This window comes from Cricetulus griseus, chromosome 2 (genome assembly GCF_003668045.3).
Source record: "Cricetulus griseus strain 17A/GY chromosome 2, alternate assembly CriGri-PICRH-1.0, whole genome shotgun sequence".
In the NCBI taxonomy this organism is placed as follows: domain Eukaryota; kingdom Metazoa; phylum Chordata; class Mammalia; order Rodentia; family Cricetidae; genus Cricetulus; species Cricetulus griseus.
This window is the reverse complement of record NC_048595.1, coordinates 119,038,909-119,064,113: the sequence shown is the minus strand read 5'-3', so window position 1 is coordinate 119,064,113 and position 25,205 is coordinate 119,038,909. Positions and strand designations below refer to the sequence as shown.

The 25,205-nt window shown below is 41.0% G+C and overlaps 1 protein-coding gene across 4 annotated transcripts in view; it reads left to right on the top strand.

The window, feature by feature from the left end:
• The first annotated feature begins 582 nt into the window (after positions 1-582).
• The window catches only part of Fbxl4 (F-box and leucine rich repeat protein 4), a 79,283-nt gene continuing 54,660 nt past the window's right edge, over positions 583-25,205 (top strand). Inside the window, exons 1-4 of one of the 4 annotated variants that reach the window (XM_027403448.2) lie at positions 583-714; positions 11,633-11,743; positions 12,381-12,962; positions 22,813-23,158. In XM_027403448.2, the coding sequence (XP_027259249.1) occupies positions 12,451-12,962; positions 22,813-23,158 (858 nt within the window). In that variant the 5' untranslated portion in view covers positions 583-714; positions 11,633-11,743; positions 12,381-12,450. Of the gene's footprint in view, positions 715-736; positions 857-11,632; positions 11,744-12,365; positions 12,963-22,812; positions 23,159-25,205 lie in introns of those variants that run through there. The other 3 variants (XM_027403450.2, XM_027403449.2, XM_035439948.1) reach the window with 3 other exon arrangements.

Below are 25,205 nucleotides of genomic sequence, written 5' to 3'. Positions count from 1 at the left end.
CACACACACACACACGTGCTCGCTCTAGCAAGAAATTAAAATAAAGCTTTTGAAAAGTTTTTCATTAATTGAACCTTGTGAAAAGACAAATACAATGCCAGCTAAAGAAAGGTTCATCTGAAAAGAAATGGAAGGACCAAAGCATCTTCCTCAGAGATAGCAGTCATGGGCTTGTGGATGTTAGGGGGACTATGAGCCTGCAGGAAAGATTTATTTCTGGGGCCGAAGAGTTTGTTAACTAATTGCTGGATTGTGTCTGCAGAGCACTTAGAACAAACATTCCACCGCTCCTGTGCAGAAGTGTGCTTTGCATAATACAGGAGTTGAGTCACGAACTCGGAAGAAGGCCCAGCAGAAGCACACTCCATATGGAGGGCTGTCCTTGGAGGAACGAGCTCCGTGAAGGCTCTGCAACTCCCACCAGGAGCAAAGTAGGCCATTTATAGATCACCACCAATGGCTTGGCTAAGCAGCTCAAGACGCTGGAGCAGTTCACTAGCCGCCACTCCTGCCTGGCCCCAGCCGGCCCGGCCCCTCCCTCCTCAGGCCCCGCCCCCGCAGGCCCCGCCCCGCCCCGCGGCCTCGGTCTTCCTTCCGGGTCGCGCTGGGCCGGGCTCGCCGCGCCGGAGCGCGGGATCCTGGGAGCGTTCTCCGGCTGCCCACGCCGCTGGCTAGGGGCGAAGCCCTGCGCGCGCCCGACCGGGACCCTGCAGGGTACGGCCCTTTCTTCCTTCTTCCCTCCCTCCTCAAGGTCTCCGCGTCTGCTCGGCCGTGGGCGGGGCTGGGAGAGCGCCACTCCAGGGCGAGCAGGGCGGAGGCCCCCAGCCCACGGCGACTGCGCTGGCCGGGAGGAGACGTGAGTGCTGCCGCCTCTCCTCGCGCCTTTCTTGGGCGCCTTTCTTGGACCTGGCGCGCGCAGGGCAAGCTGCGGACTCGGGGACCACTCCCCACCCCCTCCACCCCCGCCCGGAGCCGCGCAGCCCTGACTTTCCCTCCCGCGCCGGGCGGTTTCTGTCCACGTAGGCCCATGCCATGAGATGCCAGGCTGCAGCCTTCTTTCCACCGTCAGGGGTGGGCCCAGCTACTTGCCATTATGTTTGGACCTGGGGCTGGTTCTGCATTTCCCTGGTTTTCCAAGTGCTTTCGGCCGTAGAGCTTTGGGGAAGCTGCCGTCCTACCTGAGATCTGCAAAAGATTAGGAAGTTAGATGGGCAAAGCCTGGGGTCACGTGCTCTTTGCAGGCTTGTGGCTCACTAGTCAGCTCTGTTGGAAGCCACCTGCTCTCTCTGCCCCCCCCCCACACACACACACTCCCGGGTGTAAGTTCGGGAGGCAGGCACATTGCTTATCTTGCAAACTCTCATCCTACACCATATTGAGTAGAGGGTCCGCCCCTCGGAGCCCCTTATCCTGGAATAAGTTCTTGAGTGGAAGCGCAGTCTAACTAGTGGGCCTGAGAGCCACCTTATTAGACAGTCTTAGTATTGATTGAATTGCATTATTTTCCCACTTGAGTACCAGTTTTCAAAACTCCCGTCCCACGTTTTAGCTCTTTTGAACTCTGTTCTGTCTTTTTATTTGAAAGTCGGAGAGGTGAGCACATAAGATGGTTAATTCTTTTACTTACACCGTGAAGCTGTTTATGTCCCTCTCGCACTATCTTATAGTGTTGTTTACAGCTGATGTTTTGCTTCGTATTCCGTCCTTGAATAGAAACGATCCCATCTTTCTTCAGCATGCCAGTCTCGTTGCCCAGTCCTCTCAATTTTGGTGCTTAGTATTGTCCTCTTTGGTCTTTCTTCATGTGAATTGTGTATGAAGTCTTTCAACCCTCACGGTTCGAAGTTTTACTCAGTTTTTGGTGTGAGATTAAAAAAAAAATGCCATGCCTTTTTGGTTATCACTAGCCAACAACTTAATTGTCATTTGTTGAATTCTGGTAGACACTTGTTCCTGTGTATTCTTGAGACTTTCTGAACTGTTAGCAGTGACCTACTTCCTGTGGTAATGCCATGCTGCTCTTGTTACTCCAGCTTTAAAATGTGTTCTAAAGTCTGGTGATTTGAACCTTGCCTGCCATGTTGTGAACAACATCCCTAATTTTTTTTTTTTTTTTTTTTTTTTTTTTTGTAGTGAACTTAGTTGAGGGTGAGTGAGTTGGATTCCTTTCTTTTGTTTGTTCAGATCGAGCAGACTATGTAGCCTGTGGGGGAATAGGGGCTGGAGTGAGAGGTGTGTAAACCACACCCAATTGAATTCCTGTGTATATCTTGATCCTTTGGCTAAAATGCCTTGCCAGTGTTTGGATTTCTTTTCTTTTTTTTTTTTTTTTAAGTTTGTATTTCCCTTGGTCAGTTGAATTAATGTCCATTACTAAAAAAACCTTCTGTTGCTCATTCAGTTCAACCTGTAGAAGTACTCCTCTCAGTTGTACAAAAACGCAGATTCACAATCTGCATGTCTGTTGACTTGTGTGTCTGTCTTTATCAGTGATGTACAACATTCTGTGCTTGCTTTTAGCCCTGCAAGCTCAATGCTTTCTCAGATGTCCCCTTGAGTCTAACCTTTCCATAGGGTATCACAAATGGAGTCAATTTCCTGTGTTGCTATAGTAGATAAGTAAATAATAGACACTGCTTAGTATTTTGTTCTTTCCAGACATAAAAATATGAGTATTAGTGTGTTTCATATAGCTTGTAGTATAGCTTTCTGCAGCTTCTAGTTACTAATAATTGAAAGACCCCGGGAGGCTCAGTCCCCTAGGATCTCGGCCCAGGACTGTGGTGACCCCAATCACTAGGTGGAGGCGAAAGCAAACAGCAAGAGGCTTTATTACAGTTGTTTAACGAGCTAACCCCATTAGCTCCGACCTTTCATCTATCCACCATGGCGGATGGCTGGGAAAAGACCCCAAGAAACCATGGGGCAGAGATCTTATAGGGCAGCGTAAGGCGAGTGTCTAGGGGTACGAGTGTCTAGGGGTACGGTAGGCACAGGTTCAGGATTGGTGTGCTTCCATGCATGGAGCACTTGCCCTGTGTTGATTGGTCAACTGGTTGTTATAGCCCATAGGCCCTCCCAGGGTGGTTGCTATGCTCTGCACGTCATTGCTGTGCACTTGTCCGTAAAGCACACCCAGAGCCGTAAAGCATAGCACCACCTGCTAACTTCTGATTGATTCCTTGTTAGAGGCAGGCATCTGACCTCCTAGTGACCAAGGCAAGGTCAGGCAAGCACGTGTTAGGCTGTTATGGCTGCCAAAACGGGGAGCTGGTGCCTTCATAATCACTGATGAGCATAGCTTCATATAGATACGTAAAACATCCTACCTTTTAAAGGTCTTTTTGGTTCATTATTGTAGGAGGAATCTAGCATTTTCAATCTTCTGATATTTAGAATACTACAGATTTATTTCTGTAACAAGTGAAATTACAGGATCATTTCCATCTGTGAGTAGCTCTCCTTGTTTCTTGTTTCTCTTTACTTGGTTTCTGTTAGTCCTAGTTTGAAGATATTAAGTGGAAAATTCCAAGGGTAAATAGTCTTTCAGTTTTACATCGAGTACTATTCTGAGTACTGTGATGGAATTGTATGCCCTACTGATCTGTGAGCCTTCTCTTTAGTCCATCTACACACAGTGTACCTATTACATATTCAGTGACATACCTGGCCATCACATTAGCTGTGTTCAAGTAAACTTTTTTTTATTTAATGATGCCCAGTTTGGCTCAAAAGGACTAATGTTAGAAATTCAAGTGTATCAAGAAACCAGCCATTAAGTGCTTCCTTAGATAATTATGTATGTATAGGAAGTATGTATGTTTAGAAAGATGCATAGCTACCTAGGATTTTCTGCTACCCACATGGTCCACAGTGTAATCTTACAACATCTTGAGGGACATGACTATATATTTGCATATTTGTTTATTTTCTTGGTGCAAATGATTCAATAGACAGATGAAAGCCTATTTATAGCTTTTAAATTTGCTGAGATTCTGCTGTGGTGTTCTTTAAATAGAGTGTTGATAAGGAGACTAAGGAGATGGGTCAGTGGTTAAAAGTGTTTGTTGTTTTCAGGAGTCCTGGATTTAGTTCCCAGCACTTAACAACCACCTGTAACTCCAGTTCCAGAAGATATGATGTCCTCTTCTAACTTCTGCAGTCACCAGACATGTACATGGTACACATGCATACATATAGTCAAAATACTCATACACATAAAATTTATAAATCTAAAAAATAAATTTAAAAAATATTTTTAATTCCAAATGTATACAATTTATAATGCTGCCTTCGTCATATCATTGCCAAGAATGGTTACAAGTTTGTGGTTATGTCCTACTTGGAAGTCAAGAGTCTGTGGATGGTTTTGGAAGGCATGGGACTCCACAGATTGATGTCACAGGGCCATATGATACAAGCACCTGTTGTCAACTTTGCTAAATCCTGAGTCTTTCATAGTGAACCCCAAGTAAACCTGCCTTAAGATGGAGGCATGCTATGCCTATGGCTGTAAACACCTTCACTGTGCCAGACATCACAGTGGGCAGGAAGAGGCTCTCCACATCCACTCCTCAGAAAAATAACACTCATCTCATCCTTCAGATCTCCTTTTTTGTTATTGTTGCTGGTTTTTTTTTTTTTAACTAAACCAAATAAAAGTGTGATGGTGAAATGTTTTAGAAATTTAGAGGTGCTTGTTAAAGAAACCTGGATAATCAGAGCAATGAGAGCAGATTCTGCAGAACTAACCTTTATTAAGTCTTCATTTTAGTTGAGTGTGAGTCCAAACTCATGCTTCACTTTCTCATGAGACACCTCCTATAGACAGTAGGCTTCTGAAGAGCCTATTGTAGTCCAGACTCTGTGAGATACCTCTTGTAGACAGCGGGAGGGCTTCTCAAAAGCTTATTGTAGTCCAGACTCTATGAGACACCTCTTGTAGACAGTGGACTTCTCTAGAACCTACTGTAGTACAGACTCTTTGTATCACCTCCTTCCTTCTTTTAGGGATACTTTGAAAACTGAAGGCAAGACCCACCCCCCCACCCCCCACCCCCCACCCCCCACCCCCGCTGCCAACTCCTTTTAAGTTTTGCATTATGTGGATTCCCTTGCCTTTTCCCCTTATTTCATTTGCCTGGATTTTCCAGAGGCTTCAAAACTGGGCTGGAGTTGTTTTTCTTCATTAGTCCATTTAAGAACTCCTCCTATATATTCTATATTGGAGCTCTGTGTTTGTCAGTTTTTTGTCACTATGACTGAGAAAATTTAAGAAGAGGAAGGATTTATTTTGGATCAGAATTTTAGAGGCTCTAGTCACAGTCATTTGTCCTTGTTACTCTAGGCCAGTAGTGGTGTAGAACATCATGACAGAACATGTGGTAGAGACAGCCTGTTGATGTCATGGAAGTTGGGATCCAGGATCCCCATATTCTCTTCAAGGCCTTGTCTCTGGTGACCACTTTAATTTACCTCACCCCTTAAAGGATCAAATATCTCCAATAGTACTTAGAGGCCGGCAACTAAGCATTCAACACATCAGCCTTGTGACAGGGGCAGGTGACACTGAGCCAAATCATAACAGGCCTTGGTGGAACTTTTTAAGAAAATCTTTTTGTTCTTAAGACATTTAAAAATATTCTGTTTTAAATTATGCTTGTGTGTATTTTTCAGTATGTGGATTTATGTACATAACTACAGTATTCTTGGAGGCCACAAGAGGTGTTGGATTCCTTGGAGCTGAAGTTACAGCTGGTTGTGAGCCACCTGAGATGGGTGCTGGGAATTTAACTCCAGTCCAGGAGAGGGACACACTTCTAATGGCCCAGCCATCTCTCACAAACAAACAAACACTTAATAAAATGCTGAATTGGAACATTTACTTAGAGGAAGAGAGGCACTGAAAGGTTTAAGGTGCTGTCTTCATATCTTTTTACTGTGCTGTATGTTTTTCCACATGTTTTAAACATGTAGATTGGAATGTAAATAATTGTGATAAAAGAAAAGAGAGGCTAACTCTTGAGCTTTGCTACTGAGTAGCATATCTAATGCTTAATGGTGTTAACCTCACTTTTTACTCTGACCACCCTAGTCTTGCCTCTTGGTTTGTCTCTTGTCTTAGGCTATTGCTCTTAGGTTCTTTCTTTTTCTTCCTTCCTTCTTTCCTTCCTTCCTTCCTTCCTTCCTTCCTTCCTTCCTTCCTTCCTTCCTTTTTTTCTTCCTTCCTTCCTTCCTTCCTTCCTTCCTTCCTCCCTCCTTCCCTCTCTCCTTCCCTCCCTCCTTCCCTCTCTACCTCCTCCCTCTTTCCCTTCCTCCTCCCTTTTTTGAGAGCTTTGCTTTGTATGTTTTTTTTTTTTTTTCTAGTTCTCTATAATCATCCTGAGGCCTTATCACAGATTTGGAGTGCTAAAGCTGTTTCATATTTGAGAAAATAGATTCCCTTTACTTCTCCAATCTTATCTTTTGTGACTCTTTCTTTAATTTCAGAGTTCCTTTGTGTCCAGAGTCAGGTCTCTTTTATGTATTCAGGGGCTGCTTTTGTACTAACAGAAGTTGCCACTTTTTTACATTCCCTTTGAACAGTAAAATTTCAATGTGCAGTCTATTCCTTCTTGGATGACTTCAGGGAAGTTCATGCATTTGATTCTTTCCTATCAGTTTTTATTACCCATTTTCCTCCTTTTTGTTCTTATCAAGATACACTTTTTTTTTATATGAACCTTATCTTAAAGAATCCCTGATTGCATTTTTCCGTTTATTTTAAAGTTATTTCCTAATTCTTCTTGTGGTAAATCTATATAAAACAGGAAATGTTTATTGAGCTCCTATTGGCATACTCTAGATCAGCCATAGTTAAAAGTAGGATACATTCTTCAAATTTGAGGAACTCGTAGTCTGTTGGGAAAGAAACATATCTTTGCAGGCGAGAAATAGGGCTAAGAGAAGGTGAAGGAAACATGAATGGTACCTGTCCTTGTATGAGAGGAAGGAGATTTGCTCAGCCTCACTTAGCTGAAGACTTGAAGATACCAGGCATGGATACTCAGTGCCATTGTGGGGATGGCAATGGGTCTGCAGGAAGGAGGGGGTGCTGTAGAAGAGAAGGGATGGTGAAGACAGGAAAAGTGGGGGCTGTAGAAGAGAAGGAGCGGGGAAGACAAGATGCTAAGGGAGTTTAATTCTGAAGTACCTGTCATACCACAAACCCTTCCTTAAACATTTTCCCCGTTTGTACAGGGGGTAGAACACCTGGGTTGTGTGTGTGTGTGTCTAGGGTGGGGGGGGTGAAAAGAAGTTCCTAGAAAAGCAGAGAGGCTATAAGGATGTTTGTTACTGTACATGCCTAGAGGGGGCGGGGGTGAGTGTTGGAAATGATTCAAATACAACTAACTAGTTGAATACTGTATGGACCACACACAAATATAATTCCACTCTCATAACCTTTCATCCGCATGTTTGGATTTCTAGACTGAACCCCAAAGTCCTTTCTTTGAATAGCATTTCTTGACAAATTTCAGATTCAGAAATGATAGACACCTTTTCTTGATTAGTTTCCTCATTGTTCATGCTGCTGCTTTGGTATGGTGCTATGGATTGGACTCCATCTTTTCCCTGTCACTTATGGGCACATCTCTGCATAGCTTTTTAAATATTTTGTGTGGCCTGCCTGTTCTTTATTCCTGGCATCCCTCTTTTCCTGGATCTTTTTACTTTTTTGTAAGTTGAGAATCTACTTTGGAGTTTCAACTGGTTTTCCGGCTTCTTACATTGTCTGGCTGTGGATCATTGTGTCGACACTTTTTGTTTATTTTTGTGAAGTCCGTTCTTTCTCTCTCCTGTGCCAGAGTATGAGCTGTCTGATCCAATTTCTAGTGGCTCCTGCCATCCTGCTTCTCTTTGGTTCATCAACTTGCATCTCACTTCAGGTCTCACTAGGAAACATATGTCCTTCCTTGTCTATACCTCTTAATTTCTCTTTTCCACTGTTAATGCTTTCTGTGTAATTGTGTTATTTAACTTGATTAAGCATTTTATAATGTGGAAGATGTGATTGAAAATAAAGTTGTGTTATGTTAAGACCATGTTGTATAACACAAGATGTTTCCCAAGGAATACAAGAGTCTCAAGATACTGCTTAAAGTGGCAGTTGCTTTGTGTTCTTTGACTGTACCTGTGTAGTTTGCTGTGTCCTGTGGAGTTTCTTGCAGAGGGCAAGCTCTAGAGAAACCAGGAGTGTTCAGCAGGAAGCCTTGTCTCTTTGACACAAGGCTGGGAGTGAATGTAGTTAAGAGCCTGGTGATCTGTGCTGTCTGTAGGACCAAGTCACACCTGAATCCCCCAGACTGTTAGGTTTATCCCAGACTCTCCTTCCTTAGACCTTTATCTTTAGCTTTGTTTCTCAGTCAATAGAACCCAGCCTTTGGGGAGATGTCACATATACTTTACAGCCTGGTGACCTCTACACCATCTATATGTCCAAGACCACACAAGATCCTAGGCTCTTAAGCTGTAGAACTCACCTTCATGATAGAGGTCACATGGACTCTGCAAATAATTTTGATGTAGTCATGCCTTAAGCTTTATTGTGCACATGGTATTGGGATAATTGTTACCAGGAAACTTTTTTTTTTCCAAAACTGTACTGTTCTTAAATATGTCTAAAATAAACTGTCTGGTGTCAGACTCTAGAAGCTTGAACCAGCTAAGTTGTGTTTAGTTGGATTTCCTTTATTTTTCCCCATGAGGATTGTTCCTATGCTGGCTGTCTGTAGAGACCCCTACAGTTTCTTTCCTTATAATCATTGTTCATAAGAAACTGGATTAAGCAACAGTGAGGGTCACTCTGTTGCTAATTTTTGCTTATTAACTACAAAGTCATATTTTTATAATGCTACCAGAGTCTTGAAAACAGCTTTTTGTATGAACTTGAAAATTTCTCCCTTTAGGTACACTCTTTTGTAGGATTCCAGTGTTCCATCAGTTTTTGTCTTTATTTTACAAAAATTAACTAAAGATCTTTTTATTCTGAAATGAAGAAAACAAAACTTCCACTTTCCATTTCTAATCTGAAGAAACTTGACAGTATAACATATATTTACAATTTATAACTCAGGTTTTACATATGTTACTTCAATGCAAATTTTACTCAACTCTTACACAGCTTAAAAATAATATTGCCCATATGACAGTCTTGCTGATTTTTATATTATCTGTAATCTGCAATGGTAAAAACTAGCTGAGAAACTGTTGTAAAATTTGTGCCATGGTACATCAACTAAAATTTAACTTTTACAGTTTGTCTCCGTCTTTTTGCCAAGAGTCATTGTGTGGGTTGACATAAATGAAGCTACTTTGTTTTGTAGGTGTTTCCTAGGTTTCATTCAACTGACTGCTTTCTGAGAGACAGTTTTGAGAAATGAAGGAAAAGGAGCTTAGTTTGGAGTGAAAGGTGATGTCTGAAGGCTGTGTTGATTGTCCATGTGACCAGAGTGCTGTTGTATGGCACATGGCTCTCCTTCCCTGAATGCCTCATTGCCTTTCCACACAAGGTTTTGCTCTGCTTGTCCCAAATTTCCTTGTTCCTGAGGATTCAAATTCCTCTCTGCTGGATTCACCAGCTGACCCCTTTGTAATTCATTTTACAGTGACTGACTTTTCACTGGCAGGCACCTTCCTTAAGGGTTCGGTTTTTTTCCACTGTGAAAACAACCTTACAAAGAGTCTTCATATTTGTGCTTTCCATCTCCAAAAAAATGTCCCCTGTTTGGAACTAGTTTTGCTTTTCATTTTTTTTTTTTTCACTCTGTTGGATGAAATTCCAAACTGTGGAGGTGGTGTGGTGCAAATTTAGGTCCCGTGCATGGCACGTATCTGATTGAGTTGAGGCTGTGCCTGTGGACTTCTGAAAAGTGAGCTGGTTTTTATCCCTGGCTCCATGGACAGGATTCCTCCTGAACTGGGGCTTCGTGAAGGTCCTTCCAAGCATGACCTGCATTGGTAGACATCAGTAATTTTCTCTCTGGTTCGTGTGTTCTGCTGTAACCATTCTGGCTGATAATGAGTAGCCCCAGTCAGTCCTCTTGCTCTGGAGTTCGGTTTCTTAAAACTTCATTTGCTACCCTTGTTTTAAGCGTAGCCCTTTATGATTGCACGAGTTAGCATTTTATGCAGCATCTCAGTGTGTTTAGACTAGGATGGCTTTGAGAGGCAGAAGATGCTGCTGTGTATTTTCAGATTAGTTTTTGTTCTTGGGGTTTTGTTCCACATCACCTTTCCATCATGCTGAAATACACAGTATGCAGCAAGCCACATACTAAGAAATGAAGACCTGCTGGGTTGCCTCACCCGGCCTTAATGCAAGGAGAGGTGCTTAGTCCTCCCTACCTCAGCTTGATATGCCATGCTTTGTTGATACCCTTGGGAGTCCTGCAGAGGTGGAGGTGGGGGAGATGGGGGAGGGGATGGGAGGAGGAAGGAGGGAAAGCTGCAGTCAGGGTGTAAAACAAATGAAATTTTAATTAGTTAAGAAAAAGAAAATAAATGGAGACCATTGTCTGGGTTCACTACTTAAAAAAAAAAGAAAAAAAGTATTCCTAAGTATAAACCCTGCTAAAAGTATTCTGAGCAAAATGCAGGACCATTTGGTGCCAGAGAGTAAACTTGCTACCACCAGGCCTCGTGGGTGGAAAAGAAGCAAGTATTGAGACATGCAGTAAAATGTAAGGGTTTAGAACTGGGTTTTCTGCAGGGTGGTGCGACACACACCTTTAATCCTAGCTCCTGAGAGGCAGAGGCAGGTGGATCTCTGTGAGTTTGAGGCCAGCCTGATCTACAGAGCGAGTACCAGGACAGCCAGGGCTACACAGAGAAACCCTGTCTCAAAAAAACAAAAAAGAAAACAAAAACCAAAAAACTGGATTTTCTAGGTTAGCAACAAAAGTGCTTTCTGGCTTGAGGGAAGCCTCAATGTAAGGGATGCAGATTGTATCTTGCATATCAGAAAGAGTTACTGGAGGGTTGAATCAATTGGCCCATGTCATATTTTGTAATCTTAGTGCTAGTTCTCAAGTTTTGGCAGCTAGAGCAGTGCTGTCGTAAAAAAGGGTAGGGGGAATTTGTGTATTCACCTTCTATTTAGTTCTACTTCGAGGAAGCTGGAGCCAGGAATTTACAAGAGTTAGAGTTCCTTGTCCCTATTGACAGGGCATTGCCTTCTCGGTGAGGATGTGTTGCAAGTGAGTAGAGTTGGCTTGAAACAAGTGTGGCCTCTTTGGGTCTTCTTGATTGTTGAAGTTACAGATTAGTCTAGAAATGTATAAACACTGATTGGCTCTCCTGTGGTATTTCCTCAGGCATAGTTTGAAACAAAACCATGGTTTAAAACCTCTAGTTTGGTATGGTTTGTTATACTTTTGTTAAATTCTGAGAAACACATTTTTAAAAAAATTATTAATTCAAGATTGTCTACAAATTCTGAGAAATATAGCCTAATTGGAAGGTTTTATTTTTTAGTAATTTTATGCTCCCTCCCACTTCACCTTTCTATCAACATGCCAAAATTTTGTAAGTGTACTTCTCTTGGAATAATTCCTAATTTAGGAATAAAAATGTTTGTTTAACTCTGTTTCAGGCTGTCTTGTTTCCACATCTCTACCTGGAAAGCAGCATGTGTGTGTCAGACACGTGGATGGGTGCCAACGCCTGCACTTCCTGTGTGTGTTCCATGACCATTCTAGCTAGGGTGAGTGATTCCGAAGAGTAGCTGGCAACAAATCAGATGCTAGGCAGCTGAGAACTGCCCTAACAAATAACACTATGGGTAGAAATTAAATACTGTCTATTGGTCTGAATTAACTATCTTCTCAAAAAACTGTATTCCCACAATGTAGAGTCTCCACATATCATGTTTAGGAGAGAAGAATAATTAAAAACAGGAACCATAGGACCAGGAGGTTGGCTTAGCAGGTAAAGATGCTTGCTGTGCCTAACAATAGGGGATTGTCTGTTAAAATGTCCCAAGTATGTCAGGGCCCAAGATGATTTGAGGTAAAAGTATTTAACACATGTTAAATAACTTTAATTTTAAAAGTTCAAGGATTTGGTGTTTCTTGAGTGGTGACTATTTTATATAAAATACAGCTTTGGGATTCATATGTCTTCTATTGCCCCCTTTAGCATGAAGTTATATATGTAAGCTTCTTACAAGTTACGTTTGGTAAATTGTTTATGTCAGAGATCAAATTTATAGTTGGAAACTTGCATTTTCAAATTTCATTTTGGGAACTGACACTGGGTAAAAAGCCTCTTTGTTTCTGTATCCCTGCATTTTTTTTTTATTATTTAAATTATTTTACTTTACCAAGCCATTCATTTTGTAGACCATCCTTCAGAGTTCATGCCTTTCACTGAGGACATCTGACCTTTCGAAGCTTCATAATTCACGACTAGATGTCACCAGTCTTTCCCATGTTAACAGTTCTGACCATGTTTTATTATATGTGCCTTCGGCGCCGAGCCAGGACAGCTACAAGAGGAGATATGATGAACAGCCATAGGACTATAGTATCCAACAGCCGGACTTCACCTCACAATGCAGAGGTGGTCCAGTACGCCAAAGAAGTGGTGGATTTCAGTTCCCATTATGGCAGTGAGAATAGCATGTCCTATACCATGTGGAATTTGGCAGGTATACCAAATGTCTTCCCAAGTTCTGGTGACTTTACTCAGACAGCTGTGTTTCGAACTTACGGAACATGGTGGGATCAGTGTCCTAGTGCCTCCTTGCCATTCAGAAGAACACCGTCCAGTTTTCAGAGCCAGGACTATGTGGAACTTACCTTTGAGCAACAGGTATATCCTACAGCCGTTCATGTGCTGGAGACCTACCATCCTGGAGCAGTCATCAGGATTCTGGCTTGTTCGGCAAATCCCTACTCCCCAAACCCCCCAGCTGAAGTAAGGTGAGACTGATTTTCTCATTGTTATTGACCCCAGTCATGTGGATGGAAGGTTGTGTTATGTCAGCACGGGAGGTGGTTGGTTTTTATTTTCTCCTTTTGGTGGCATCCTCTTAAGTCACTTAAACACCTATGGCATTGAAATTTATTTTCTTAAGGTCCAGATGAAGAAGAGAGATCACTCACATGAGAATTTAATGCACATTTTCTACCTAAAACACCATACATTATAATCATAGATTGTGTTATTTGGTTACCATACAATTTACCATAAATGAAAAGGCACAGTTTAATGTAGTGGGGACCAGGTGCAATCTGCAATGTCAGTAGGTAGCAGGACTCCTAAACTTATTTTTATCATGTTAATTGCTTTTAAATACTTATAAGTACAATTCAAGGTAGGCATATAGAGTGATGCCATAGAGGGAGATTAGCCTTGATGTCAGGTGAATGATTTCATAGTCCATTCATTTAACAATAATGATAAGTTTTAAGCAAGTCTGTTTATATCATTAGCCTACAGTGTAGAGCAGCCCCCATGACTCTCGTTTTTTGTACAATTCCTTGAGGAGGTGATATACTCACATAGGCCATTCATGCATCTGCGCTCCACATACCTGTAACCCACCCTTTCCCCTAAAAAAAAAAAAAAAAAAAAAACTTGTGAAGTTTTCTTTGTATCACTTCATTTCTCTGTGCAGATATAAGGGAATCAGATATATGTTGTATTTTTCTGTATCTATACAATAGTATTACTACTTAGGTCATTAGATATCTGATTTGTTTCATTGCTGAGTAATAGCCATGAAGCAGAGTGCTCCTTTGTTTCTTTCCTATAGTTGCATGTAATGTGTCTCACCTGTGTGTACTGGTTTTTTAACTGCTCTTTAAGTGATAGGTGCTTATTAGCTCTTGCCAGTCTTATGCTATTATAAACATTAATGTAGAGAATAGTCACCACACACCACTTCACTGTCCTCTAAGTCTTTGTGTGGGCTAAGAGTCTCAAAAGAATTGCTTGGCCAAAGAGGTACATGCTTGTAATTTTGATGCCGGGAGCCAGGTTTTCCTCTAAAGTGTCTGTACCTGTTTATATTCCCACAAAAAATGTAAATATGGACATGCTTTGCCAAAAGATGCATGGTATTAGTAAGTTTCATACTTTTGTAATTTATTAGGTGAGAATGTTATGTTTTATTATCTTTATTAAAATTCTTTCATTGTCTCTGAGGTTTAATATCTTTTCCTATCTCTAAGACCCATTTATATAACCTTTTCCTTGGATTATCTGATCGTTTTATTGGCCTATTCTTCTGTTACTTGTTGATCTTTCAGATTTTAGATTTTTACATCAATCTTAGGTTACTCATTCATTAACTATCTGTCATGTTCTGTATTATTCTGTGTATTGAAGATACATCAGCAACAATGTAGAATAAAAACCTTTGCCCTATGAGCTTATTCTAGCTGACAGTGGTTTGTAGATACCTTTTAAAGAACTGTGGGACTCCAGATGCTAGTGTAGGAACTTGTATTTCTGTCCTCTGTTCTCAGGGAATGTGTGTTCCCATCTTGCCAGGAAACAAATACAGAGGTCAGCTTAATTACTGCTGGAAACTGCTTTGATAATTTACTATGTTTGGTGGTGTTAATGAAAACACAAAAGTATCATCCTTTTATACATAGGGTGTTGCTGAAAGAAAAGAAACAAGCAGGAATTGGGACAAGATTTTTTCTCATATGAGAATGATTTATAATATTCTTAGCCTTTCTTATAAGGTTATAAGCATTTTTAAAAATGTGAACAGATTTGACATCTATGAAACATGCAAAGTCTTTTCTCTGATCCCAAACATTGCTGCATAACCGATTTGATTGTGTAATTTTAAAACTTGGTTTGTAGATGCCTCTGATTTGCTTTACTGATTTTTAGCTTTATCCCTCACAAAATTTGAATGTCAGATCAATATGTATTTCTGCAGTATAAGAAATTTTGTTTTGTTTTGGTTTTTGGAGACAGTTTCATTCTAGCCCCAGGCTGGCCTGGAACTCACAGCAATCCTCCTTTCATCTTCCAAGTGTTGAGCATACAGACGTGAGCCTCCATTCTTAGCTCAAAGAATCCTCTTTATATCTTACTGATTGTGAGTTTAATAGATGCTTCATTGTGTAAAAACAAAATGAAAAGGTACCTACAGCTCTTCTGCTCAAATTCAGTGACTATTGCTATTTTGGTGACTTTCCTTAGACAGTGGGAATCATTCATCGAACATCCTTTCTCTGGGAACAAAACAGGGAGCCACACAAAGATGGCTTTTGTTCTGAGCTCATAGCCTATCCTTGAAGAGACTGTGACGTTTTAGGGGACATGTACTGGCCAGGGGGAAAACCTAGTGTATGTAGGGCTCTGGGAAGTGAATTCACTCAGGGTTGAGGGTGGCTCCAGCAGGCCTAAGAAAAGTGGAGAACAATATCACCTTCGATGGTGTGAGATCAGTGTTTGAAGAAGTGCGAAAAGTCCAAGCTATTGGTGGCTGCAAACCTGGGAAGAATGATTTAAGTTCTAAACAGGGTTTTCTGGAGTTTGAGATCTCAGAGTTGTTTTGGCTGTAGCTTTCCAGACACTACAGGAAAATCCCCACTCCTGTACAGCTATTTCCTGTGGAAGTGTTCTGGGAGATACCAGCAAGGAAGGGGGAAGCCCAGGTACAATTCTGTGTGGGCATGGGCTGGAGGCATGGAAGGGGAACTGCAAACACTGGGCTTTTGCTGCTCAGGAGCACATGATAATTTTGTGAACAAGGTGGCAGAAGAAGGTCCCAAAGAGCAAAGCAAGACTGGTGGATGGATACAAGAAGAGACCAGAGACTGTGAGTGGGAGAAAGGAGTCAGCTACTGCCAACTAGATTGTATGGTAATTGTCAGATCACTTACTTAGTTAAATACACAGGCATTAGAAGACAAATGAAATAACAATACCATTTATCATCAAATTACTACCACTTAGACCAAATTAGCATGAATCTTGAATAAAGAACAGCTTTACAATAATTTCTGGATCTTTGTATGTGCATAACCCAGTAATTACCTTTCTTTTGTAGTCAGGAGAGCTCTGTCTTATTCTGGACTGTTGCCTCTTCTTTTATTTGACATTTAAGAGTTGAAACAGACTCCTGGATAGAGTGTGTTGGAGTGGTCCAGGAATTGTAGGAAATAAACTTTGTATAGTTTCAAACATTCAAAGATTTAAAAAACATGCTTTCCTCTTGTGATTTTCATTGTTAGCCACCAGCATGGGAAGTTATGGGCAGTTCTGCTGGATTTCAGTGTCTTTTAGGCTTTTTTCCTAGTGCCTTCTTTTTAAAAAAATTTTATTTAAATAAAAAACCATCTTCGTTTACATACCAATCCCAGTTCCCTCTCCCTCCGATCCTCCCATGTCTCCCACCAACACCCCCCATCCCATCTCTCATCTACTCCCCAGGGAGGGTAAAGCCTCATATGGGGGCTCATCATATCATCTGTCACATCATTTGGGGCAGGACCTAGGCCCTCCCCCATGTATCTAGGCTGAGAAAGTATCCCTTCTTGGGGAATGGGCTCCCAAAGTCCATTCGTGCTCTAGGGTTAAATACTGGTTCCACTGCCAAAGGCCCCATAGACTGCCCAAGCCCCCTGCAACTGACACCCACGTTCAGAGGGCCTTGTTTGGTCCTATGCTGGTTCCCCAGTCTGGGGACCATGAGCTCCCACTTGCTCAGGTCAGCTGTTTCTGTGGGTTGTTACCCTAGCCTGGTCTTGACCCCTTTGCTCATCAAGCCTCCCTCTCTACAACTGGATTCCAGGAGTTCAGTTCAGTGCTTAGCTGTGAATCTCTGCCTCTGCTTCTTTCAGCTACTGGATGAAGGCTCTAGGATGGCATTTAAGGTAGTCATCAATCTCATTATAGGGGAAAGGGCATTTAAGGTGGCCTCTCCACTATTGCTTAGATTCCTAGTTGGAGTCATCCTTGTGGATCCCTAGTGCAAGAATAGAGAAAGAAAGCAAGAAAAGAGATACCTTAAATCTTGTACTAGTGCCTTCTTTAAAAAGAAAAGAAAAGAGATAGTGAAGAGTGACCCATGGCTGAGGATTAGAAAACAGGCTAACTCAGGGTTAGGGTTTAGAAAGAGATAGGAGGTGGGGAAGAGGAGGAAACAACAAATAGATGTCATACTACAGAAACTGGGATTATGATATTTGGGGGATAAAGTTTAGTGATTTGTTTGTTTGGGTTTTGAGTGCTCAAAACGCTTCTATAATACAAAGAAATAAGGAAAGCAGAGCAGTTGAGACCTCCATGGAGAACTCACTGCCAAAGGAAGTTGCTTAAGCAACAGTTTCATGGATTGCCAAATCCCAGTTCCCTTGTCCTTGTAGCCCAAGGACCATGATTTTATCATGGAGTCAGAATTGACCAGGCCTTTTCACAGACAATGGCAGCTTGTTACTTTCCAGTTAGCAATGGGCTAGACTGTCATCTCTAAGAACAAATGCAGGGTCTTTTGTTTGATGTGTTTTGTTTTTAATCTTCAGAAGTTCTTCAACAGATACCAAATAGAGTGGTGGTTTTTATGGTCTGTAAATAAAGGTTGCTATTACTGCCCCTTGTTTTCTGGTTCATGATCCACTTGGGGATAAGTTTATTAGAATTCCTGTGCCACTTCTGAATCTATCGAAACAAAATCATTTTACCAAAAGCATCCGTACTCCTATGTCCACTGCAGCACCATTCATAATAGCTCAGACATAGACTCAGCCTAAGTGCTCATCAACAGATGAACTGATCAAGTAAATATGCTCAGTGGATATTAGTCAACAATAAAGAAGAATAGAGTTTTGTCATTTGCAGCAATATGGGTGGAACTAGAGGACCTTATATGTTCTTCAGTTAAGTGGAGTAAGCCTGACAAAGAAAGATCAGCACCTTGTGTTCTTTCTCAAATATGCAAGGCATTTATTAAAGTCAGTGTAAAAGGGCAATAGTGATTGTTAGAGATTGACAGTTGTATTATGGAGATCTGGGGTAGAGTAGGGAATCTAAGTTTGATTACTGTGTATTGTATGCTTATTTGAAATGTCACATGATCTCCAATAAATACATGCTAAAGAATTTTTTTTTAAAAAAAAAGATTCCCATTTGAACTTACGCTTTGATTCTTGAAGTAGTAATGACCTATTTTCCATCTCTGTTCTCTCAGGGTTGAGGCCGTATGTTCTTCCTACTTCCACTTTGGCTTAACTGAAAACTGTCAGGATACTTACACATCAGCGGCTTCCCTCTTTTAGATTTCTTCTGGAGTTTTATAAACCTTTGTCTATTTCAGATTCTATATGCCTTACTCTAGTTTATTTTTCCTCAGGGTCAAGGAAATAAAGAATTTTATATAATATGAACAGTATTATTAGATAACATATTAAGAATTTAAGTGTTATTAATATCCAGATTCTATCATAAGGAGAAATGGCTCCCTATGATATTAGAGATTACTACAAGCAATGTGTGATTCTTCCAATGCTACTTCTTTTATACTGCCTGCCAGAAGCTTTTTGGAAAGCAGCATCTTAAATAGTGTTTGTTGAGAGTCAAAGTATTCATTTTGTATTATTGAAATTAGATTCTTTCCTCACATAATATATCCTGGCTATAGTTTCCCCTCCCTCTTCTCTACCCAGTTCCTCCCCAACTCCCCTCCCATCTGGATCCACTCCCTTTCTGTCTCTCATTAGAAAAGAACAGGCTTCTAAGAGAAAACAACCGAACGTGACAAAATAAAACTTAATAAGATAAAACAAAAACTATCATATTGAAGTTGGACAAGACAAACAAACAGAAAGAAAAGAACTCAAGAGAAGGGACAAGAATCTGATAGCCATTTGTTCACACCCTCAGGACTCCTATTAAAAACACTAACCTGGAAGCCATAATACAAACACAGAGGACCTGGTGCAGACACGTGTAAACCCTGTGCCTGCTGCTTCAGCCCCTGTGAGTTCATATGAGCTTTGCTCATGGAAATTTAGAGGGCCTTGTTTCCTTGGTGCCTCCATGTCCTCTGGCTCTTGTATTCTTTCTACCCCCTCTTCCTCAGGGTTCCTTGAGCTCTGATGTCAGGGATTTCATGGAAACATCCCATTTATGTCTGAATGGTCCAAGCAAGGTGTCTCTCTCTTCCTATCCTCTTCCATTTTCCCCACCCCCCTCACCTAATGTCTGGCTGTGGATCTCTGTATTTGTTCCCATCTGCTGCAGGAAAAATTCTCTGATGATGTCTGAACAAGGCATTGATCTATGAGTACAATATCATTTGAGTCATTTTATCACTACCTTTTTTTTTTTTTTTTTTTTTTTTTTTTTTTTAAGATCTGTAGTATATGGTTCCCACCCAAGCAGTGTCAGGTATGGGTTCCATTTTGTGAAGTAGGCCTTAAGTCAAATCAGTTATCGGTTGGTTACACCTACTAGCTTTGTTCCACCTTTGCACTAGCATATCTTGCAGGCAGGACACCATTTTAGATCAAATGGGTTGTGGCAGTCTCAATGTTTACCTTTCTCATTTAGTAATACGCAGAGTACTTTCCTCTGCCAAAGATGTTAGAATGTAGAGATGAAGGCTGTATAGGCAGCAGCTCAACTTCTCCATGTTTAGTGAGTTACGTAGGTGTTGTGTTGAGCAATGCACCCTTGCTGTCAGTTTGTGGAGAGCAATATATTGTCCTGGCAACAGTCTGGGTTGTTTGAGGCTAACAACTCTATTATATGTGACCTGATCCTGCTTCCTATGGTGATAAGTTGGTACTCTGTCTCCCCCATTATTTAGTGATATCATTTTCCTTCATATGTGTACATATTTTAGGAAGTTTCCATACAACTCCTCAAATACCACTTAATTTTAGTTATCTGTCCCTGTATTTCCTCCTTTGACCCCCCTCTTCCTTTACCCTCCCACTTTAATCTATTCCTTCCAACCCTCCCATCCACCTATAATTATCTATTCTATTTCCCTTTCCTAAAGAGATCTGTACACTCTAGTCCCATATACTATATCTATTCTCTGTGGTTCTATGGATTATAGCTTGTTTATCATTGACTTAACAGTAATAGCCACATGTGTGAACCCCATAGGCTCATATATTTGAATACTTGGTCGTATTGGAGTGGTACTACTTGAGGGGGATTAGGATATAGTCATATTGGAGTAGGTGTGGCTTTGTTGGAGGAGGAAGTGTGTCATTGGGGTGGGGGGCAGGGAGAGGGCTCAGAATTCCAAGCCAGTCTCAGTGGCACTCTGTCTTTCTGCTGCCTGCCAATCCAGATGTTGAAGTCTTGGCTCCTTCTCCAGCACCATGTCTGCTTGCGTGCTACCATGCTTCCAACCATACTGATAATGGACTAAATCTAAGCCAGCCCTAATTAAATGCTTTCCTTTATAAGAGTTGCCATGGCATGGTGTTTCTTCACAGCAATAGAACATTGACTAAGGCACCACATGTTAGGATAAAGTTTAAAGGGGGAACCTCTTCTCTTTCTCTCTACTCTCCTCTTTTTCTGCTCTTTTCCAGCTCTCTTCCTGCTGTTCTACTGGGGCAGACAGGACTTTTCTTGTCTCCATCTTCTCTTCTGTCCTCTCTGTCTCTGTGTCTCTTTACCTCTTTTCTCTTTCCTTCCCCCTCCTTCCCCTTTCTAATTGAACTTCTCACTTAAGCTCTGTCTTCCTGGCATGTTTGTCTGCTGCTTTGGTCATCCTCGACTGCCATGGAATCTGTCATGGTCCCCCACCCCAGGTCTCCTTTAATCTTTATCCTAGCACCACAAATACGTGAATACATGCCATTTTGTCTTTGGGAGGGTCTGGGATAACTAACTCAGGATGTTTTTTTTCTAGTTTTATCCGTTTGCCTGCAAAATTCATGATTTCATTTTTAAAAACTGGTATAATAATCTATTGTGTAAGTGTACCATATGCTCTTTATCAATTCTTCTGTTGAGGGCATCTAGGTTTTTTCCACTTTCAGCAATGAAATATAGTTGAGCAAGTGCTTCTATTGGTAGGACAAAACATTCTTTGGGTATATGCCCAAGAGTCATAGATTCCCATCTTCCTGAGGAACCACCACACTGATTTCCATAACAGCTGTACAAATTTGCACTCCTGCCAGCAGTGGGGAATTGAGACCATTGATATTTAGACATATCAATGCCAGTGATTGTCTGTTCCTGTTTTTTGGTGGTGGTGGTGGTGATGGTGGTAGTTTTGTGTGTGTGTGTGTGTGTGTGTGTGTGTGTGTGTGTGTGTGTGTGGTGTATGTGTATGTATGTTTCCCTTTTTTGACATTGCTGGTCTGGGATTATTTCTTTCCTCTGTTTTCTTTTATGTAGTTAATCTCTTTTGGTTAGAATTTTTCTTCTAGCATGGCTGGATTTGTATATAGATACAGCTGAAATCTTGTTTTATTATGTAGTGTCTTATTTTCTCCATCTATGGTGCTTGAAAGTTTTGCTGGGTATAGTAGTCCGTGCTGGCAACTGTGATTTTTAGAATCTGCAGCACATCTGCCCTAGACCCTTTTGTCTTTTAGAGTCTCCATTGGGAAGTCTGGTGACATTCTAATTTTTTTTTAGGTTTTGGGAGCTGACACTTAGGAATGGGAATTGGCTGAGGCTAGGAAGAGAAGGTGATGAGGTCTGCTTTAGTTCTCTGGGAGTGGGGGCAGAGAGAGAAGGGAAATTGCTGCATGTATGTTGCAGAACTGGGGATGAGACTTGTGGAGTTTGGAGAAGAGTTTTATAAGATGATTCACATGGACATGGGAGAGTAATAGAAGTACATTGGATGTTCCACTGGAGAAGACATCATGAATTTAGACTCAAATTAGTTATAAATGTATTGTGAAAAAAGTAAGGATAATTTGCCTGAAAAGTGGAGTCCTGTTGTAAGGACAGGAGAGAATGTTATGCTTTTGTTATTTGTTAGATTCTTGTTAAGTATTAGGGATATACGTGTGACTAAAAGAATAATGAAATGGCAATTCAGGATAAGGGCATATATAACAGTTCCCTGAAATCTCAACAACATTTAATGACTGAATTTCAAAAACAGGAAAACATTGCTTTAAGGTTAGGGTAGTGGCTCAGTCAATATAGTGCTTGAGGACCTGAGTTTCCTTCCCAGAACCCATGTGAAAACTGCTGGGCATGGCAGTGTATACTTGTGAGCTCAGTGTGGGCAGAGATGGAGACGGTCTATACAAACAAAAGAAAACATGGTGGGTGGTGCTTGAGCAACAATACTTGTGGCTATTCTCTGGTCCTCACATACATACACCTGCACACACATACACACCCATACATAGAAAGACCATGGGATTTTGAGTTTGTAAGAGGCCAGAAACAAAAATGGAAATGCTGGAGAGGAGACGTTTGTGAGGTAGAAGGATCTGCTTGGTTTCTGACTTGGCTGAGAACATGCACACTGGACAGCTTTGTCCTCTGTGTGTTCTCTTTCTCAGTGTGTAGTATTCTGTAAAACTCAATTTGATTCTTCAGATACCTTTAACTGCTGATTCTAGTCTTTAACCAAGGGGAACTTGGAGAAAATACAAAGACATTTTGGAGGGCTCGTGAAAATATTTTAAGTAGAGACATCTGACATTTAGTTTTTAAAAATAAATTATTGAGGTGACTCCTGTGTTTGATTCTATTCACCTTATTTGTTTCCTTTATTTCACACTGTCTTAGTTGGGTGGGGGATTGTACCCTAACAGTAACAGTAGATCTCATTCTAAACTGCTGGGACATTTCTTTCTTTGGCAGATGGGAGATTCTTTGGTCAGAGAGACCTACGAAGGTGAATGCTTCCCAGGCTCGCCAGTTTAAACCTTGTATTAAGCAGATAAATTTCCCCACAAATCTTATACGACTGGAAGTAAATAGTTCTCTTCTGGATTATTACACCGAATTAGATGCAGTTGTGCTTCATGGTACCAAGGACAAGCCACTGCTCTCTCTCAAGACTTCACTTGTTGACATGAATGATCTAGAAGGTGATGACTATGAAGAAAAGGACGGCTGTGGAATAGATGGTCTTAACAAAAAGTTTAGCAGTGCTGCCCTCGGGGATGGGCCAAATAATGGGTATTTTGATAAACTACCCTATGAGGTAAGCCAAACGTAGTTGCAAATTGTATATAGCACTACAGAGTTTTAATGCTGAACTGCTGTTTGCTTTGCTAGGTATCAGAGGAATAGCAGCATTGGTGAGACACATAAAATCTGATGTGTAAGAGATTTGCAGATTGGAAACATCTAAAGAAACTTATTTTAAATAATTTTGTTTTAGATTGACTTCAAAGATGCTGGATAAACTATTAAACGTGTGTTGTTCTATCACTAGTTAGTAAGAACCCAATACATACACCAATAATAAACTGTATTCACTTTTCTTAATTGTATAATATAGTAGTATGTGCTTGATTTCATACCTGTTAGATTGAAGATTAGTAGGCTAATGCCTACCCCATTTAATAGTCACAGCTTCCATGAGGATCATCTTTACCAGCTCCAGTCTGTATTCTTAACTATAAATTTTGGTCTAGGCTGGCCCAGTGTTCCTTTTATTGGAAATGCCATTTGATATCTAGTTTGAAATCTTCTTTTCAGTGTGTCTCTTTGGGAGTCTTTCTGTGTCTATTTAGCATCCCTAGCTCCAGACATCAAATGCCAGGAGTTGTGTGATGCCAAAATCTCTCCCCACCTGTTTCTAATGCCCTAGGGTCAAGTGGACCAGGCATTTATGTCTTCTTTTGAAAACTGTGTGCATTTAAAATACAATATGATCCTTTTTTAAAATGAAGATTTTAGATACAAATCACCCATCTAGATATCATTCTTGTAAGTAGATGGGTATTTTACTTTTCATTGTACTGACACAAGTAGCTAAACTTTCATGGAGTGATTAGGCAGCTTCTTGAATGCCAGAGTCATAGCAACCACATTTATTGAACAGTTTATAGTTCAGTTGCTGTGGTACATTTGTAAAGTGGCTAAAGTTGTTAGATATAGAATTTAAAGGTCTAAGCCGGGTGTGGTGGCACACGCCTTTAATCCCAGCACTCTGGAAGCCGACGCAGGCGGATCTGTGTGAGCCTGGTCTGCAAGAGCTAGTTCCAGGACAGCCTCCAAAGCCACAGAGAAACCCTGTCTCAAAACAAATAAACAAACAAACAGAATTTAAGGGTCTAAAGTACCAGTCAGTAGGCACAGACCCAGGGTTTTACCAGGCCTTTCTGGACAGGAACATTGAAGATTATGCAAGATCATCGACCATGTAGGAGGGAGACGGAGGCACTATGGGAAGATTAAGTTGGGAGAGAGGGACATAAGATGGTAATAATGCTGTTCCTTTGGGGCACTGAGATCTGTTTGACAGCAGTTTGCCTCTAGAAAGTGAGTCACTTTTCATTTTTACCTGCTTCCAAAAACTATTAAGATGGGAATTTAGATTTAATATATTCGAAATGATTTTGAGTTTTTTCCAAGCCTGATAAAATAGCTTATAGCATCGAAAGGAGTGATGGAGGCAGAGAGAATGAGTATTCAGAGATGAGAAGGACAACTCTAGCCTGCTCACCACACCAACATTTCTGCATGCCTGCAACATTAGATCTGACAGTGAAAGTACAGGGCGTACCACATTCACACAGACAGCAGCTGTAGGGCCACTCTGGCATTGCAGAACCACCTGCTCTCCTCCACCAAAGAGTATCCTCAGACTTTACCAAGAGCTTTGCATTTTTTCCATCTAGCCAGTGGTCTTCAGGTTGCAGTGCTTCTCCAATGCTTAGTAAAAATTGTTGGGATGGGGTCATAGATAGTTTAGAATTAGTAAGTAATTTGCTAAAATTCTAGAGAAGATACATATAATTTCATGCTTCATGTTTTCTGTATAACTTTTTGAATGGGAGAGGATGAAGAATAATAGCTAATATTCCAGAAATTTCCCATAATGTACAGGCAATTTTATTTATATGCTTTATTCTACAATTAATAACATATAAACGAGCCAGTCAGTAGTGAAATTTGCCTAAATTCTTGCACTCAGGAGGCAGAGTCAGGCAAATCTCTGAGTTCGAGGCCAGCCTTGTCTATAGAGTGAGTTCCAGAACAGCCAGGGTTACACAGAGAAACCCTGTCTGGAAAAACAAACA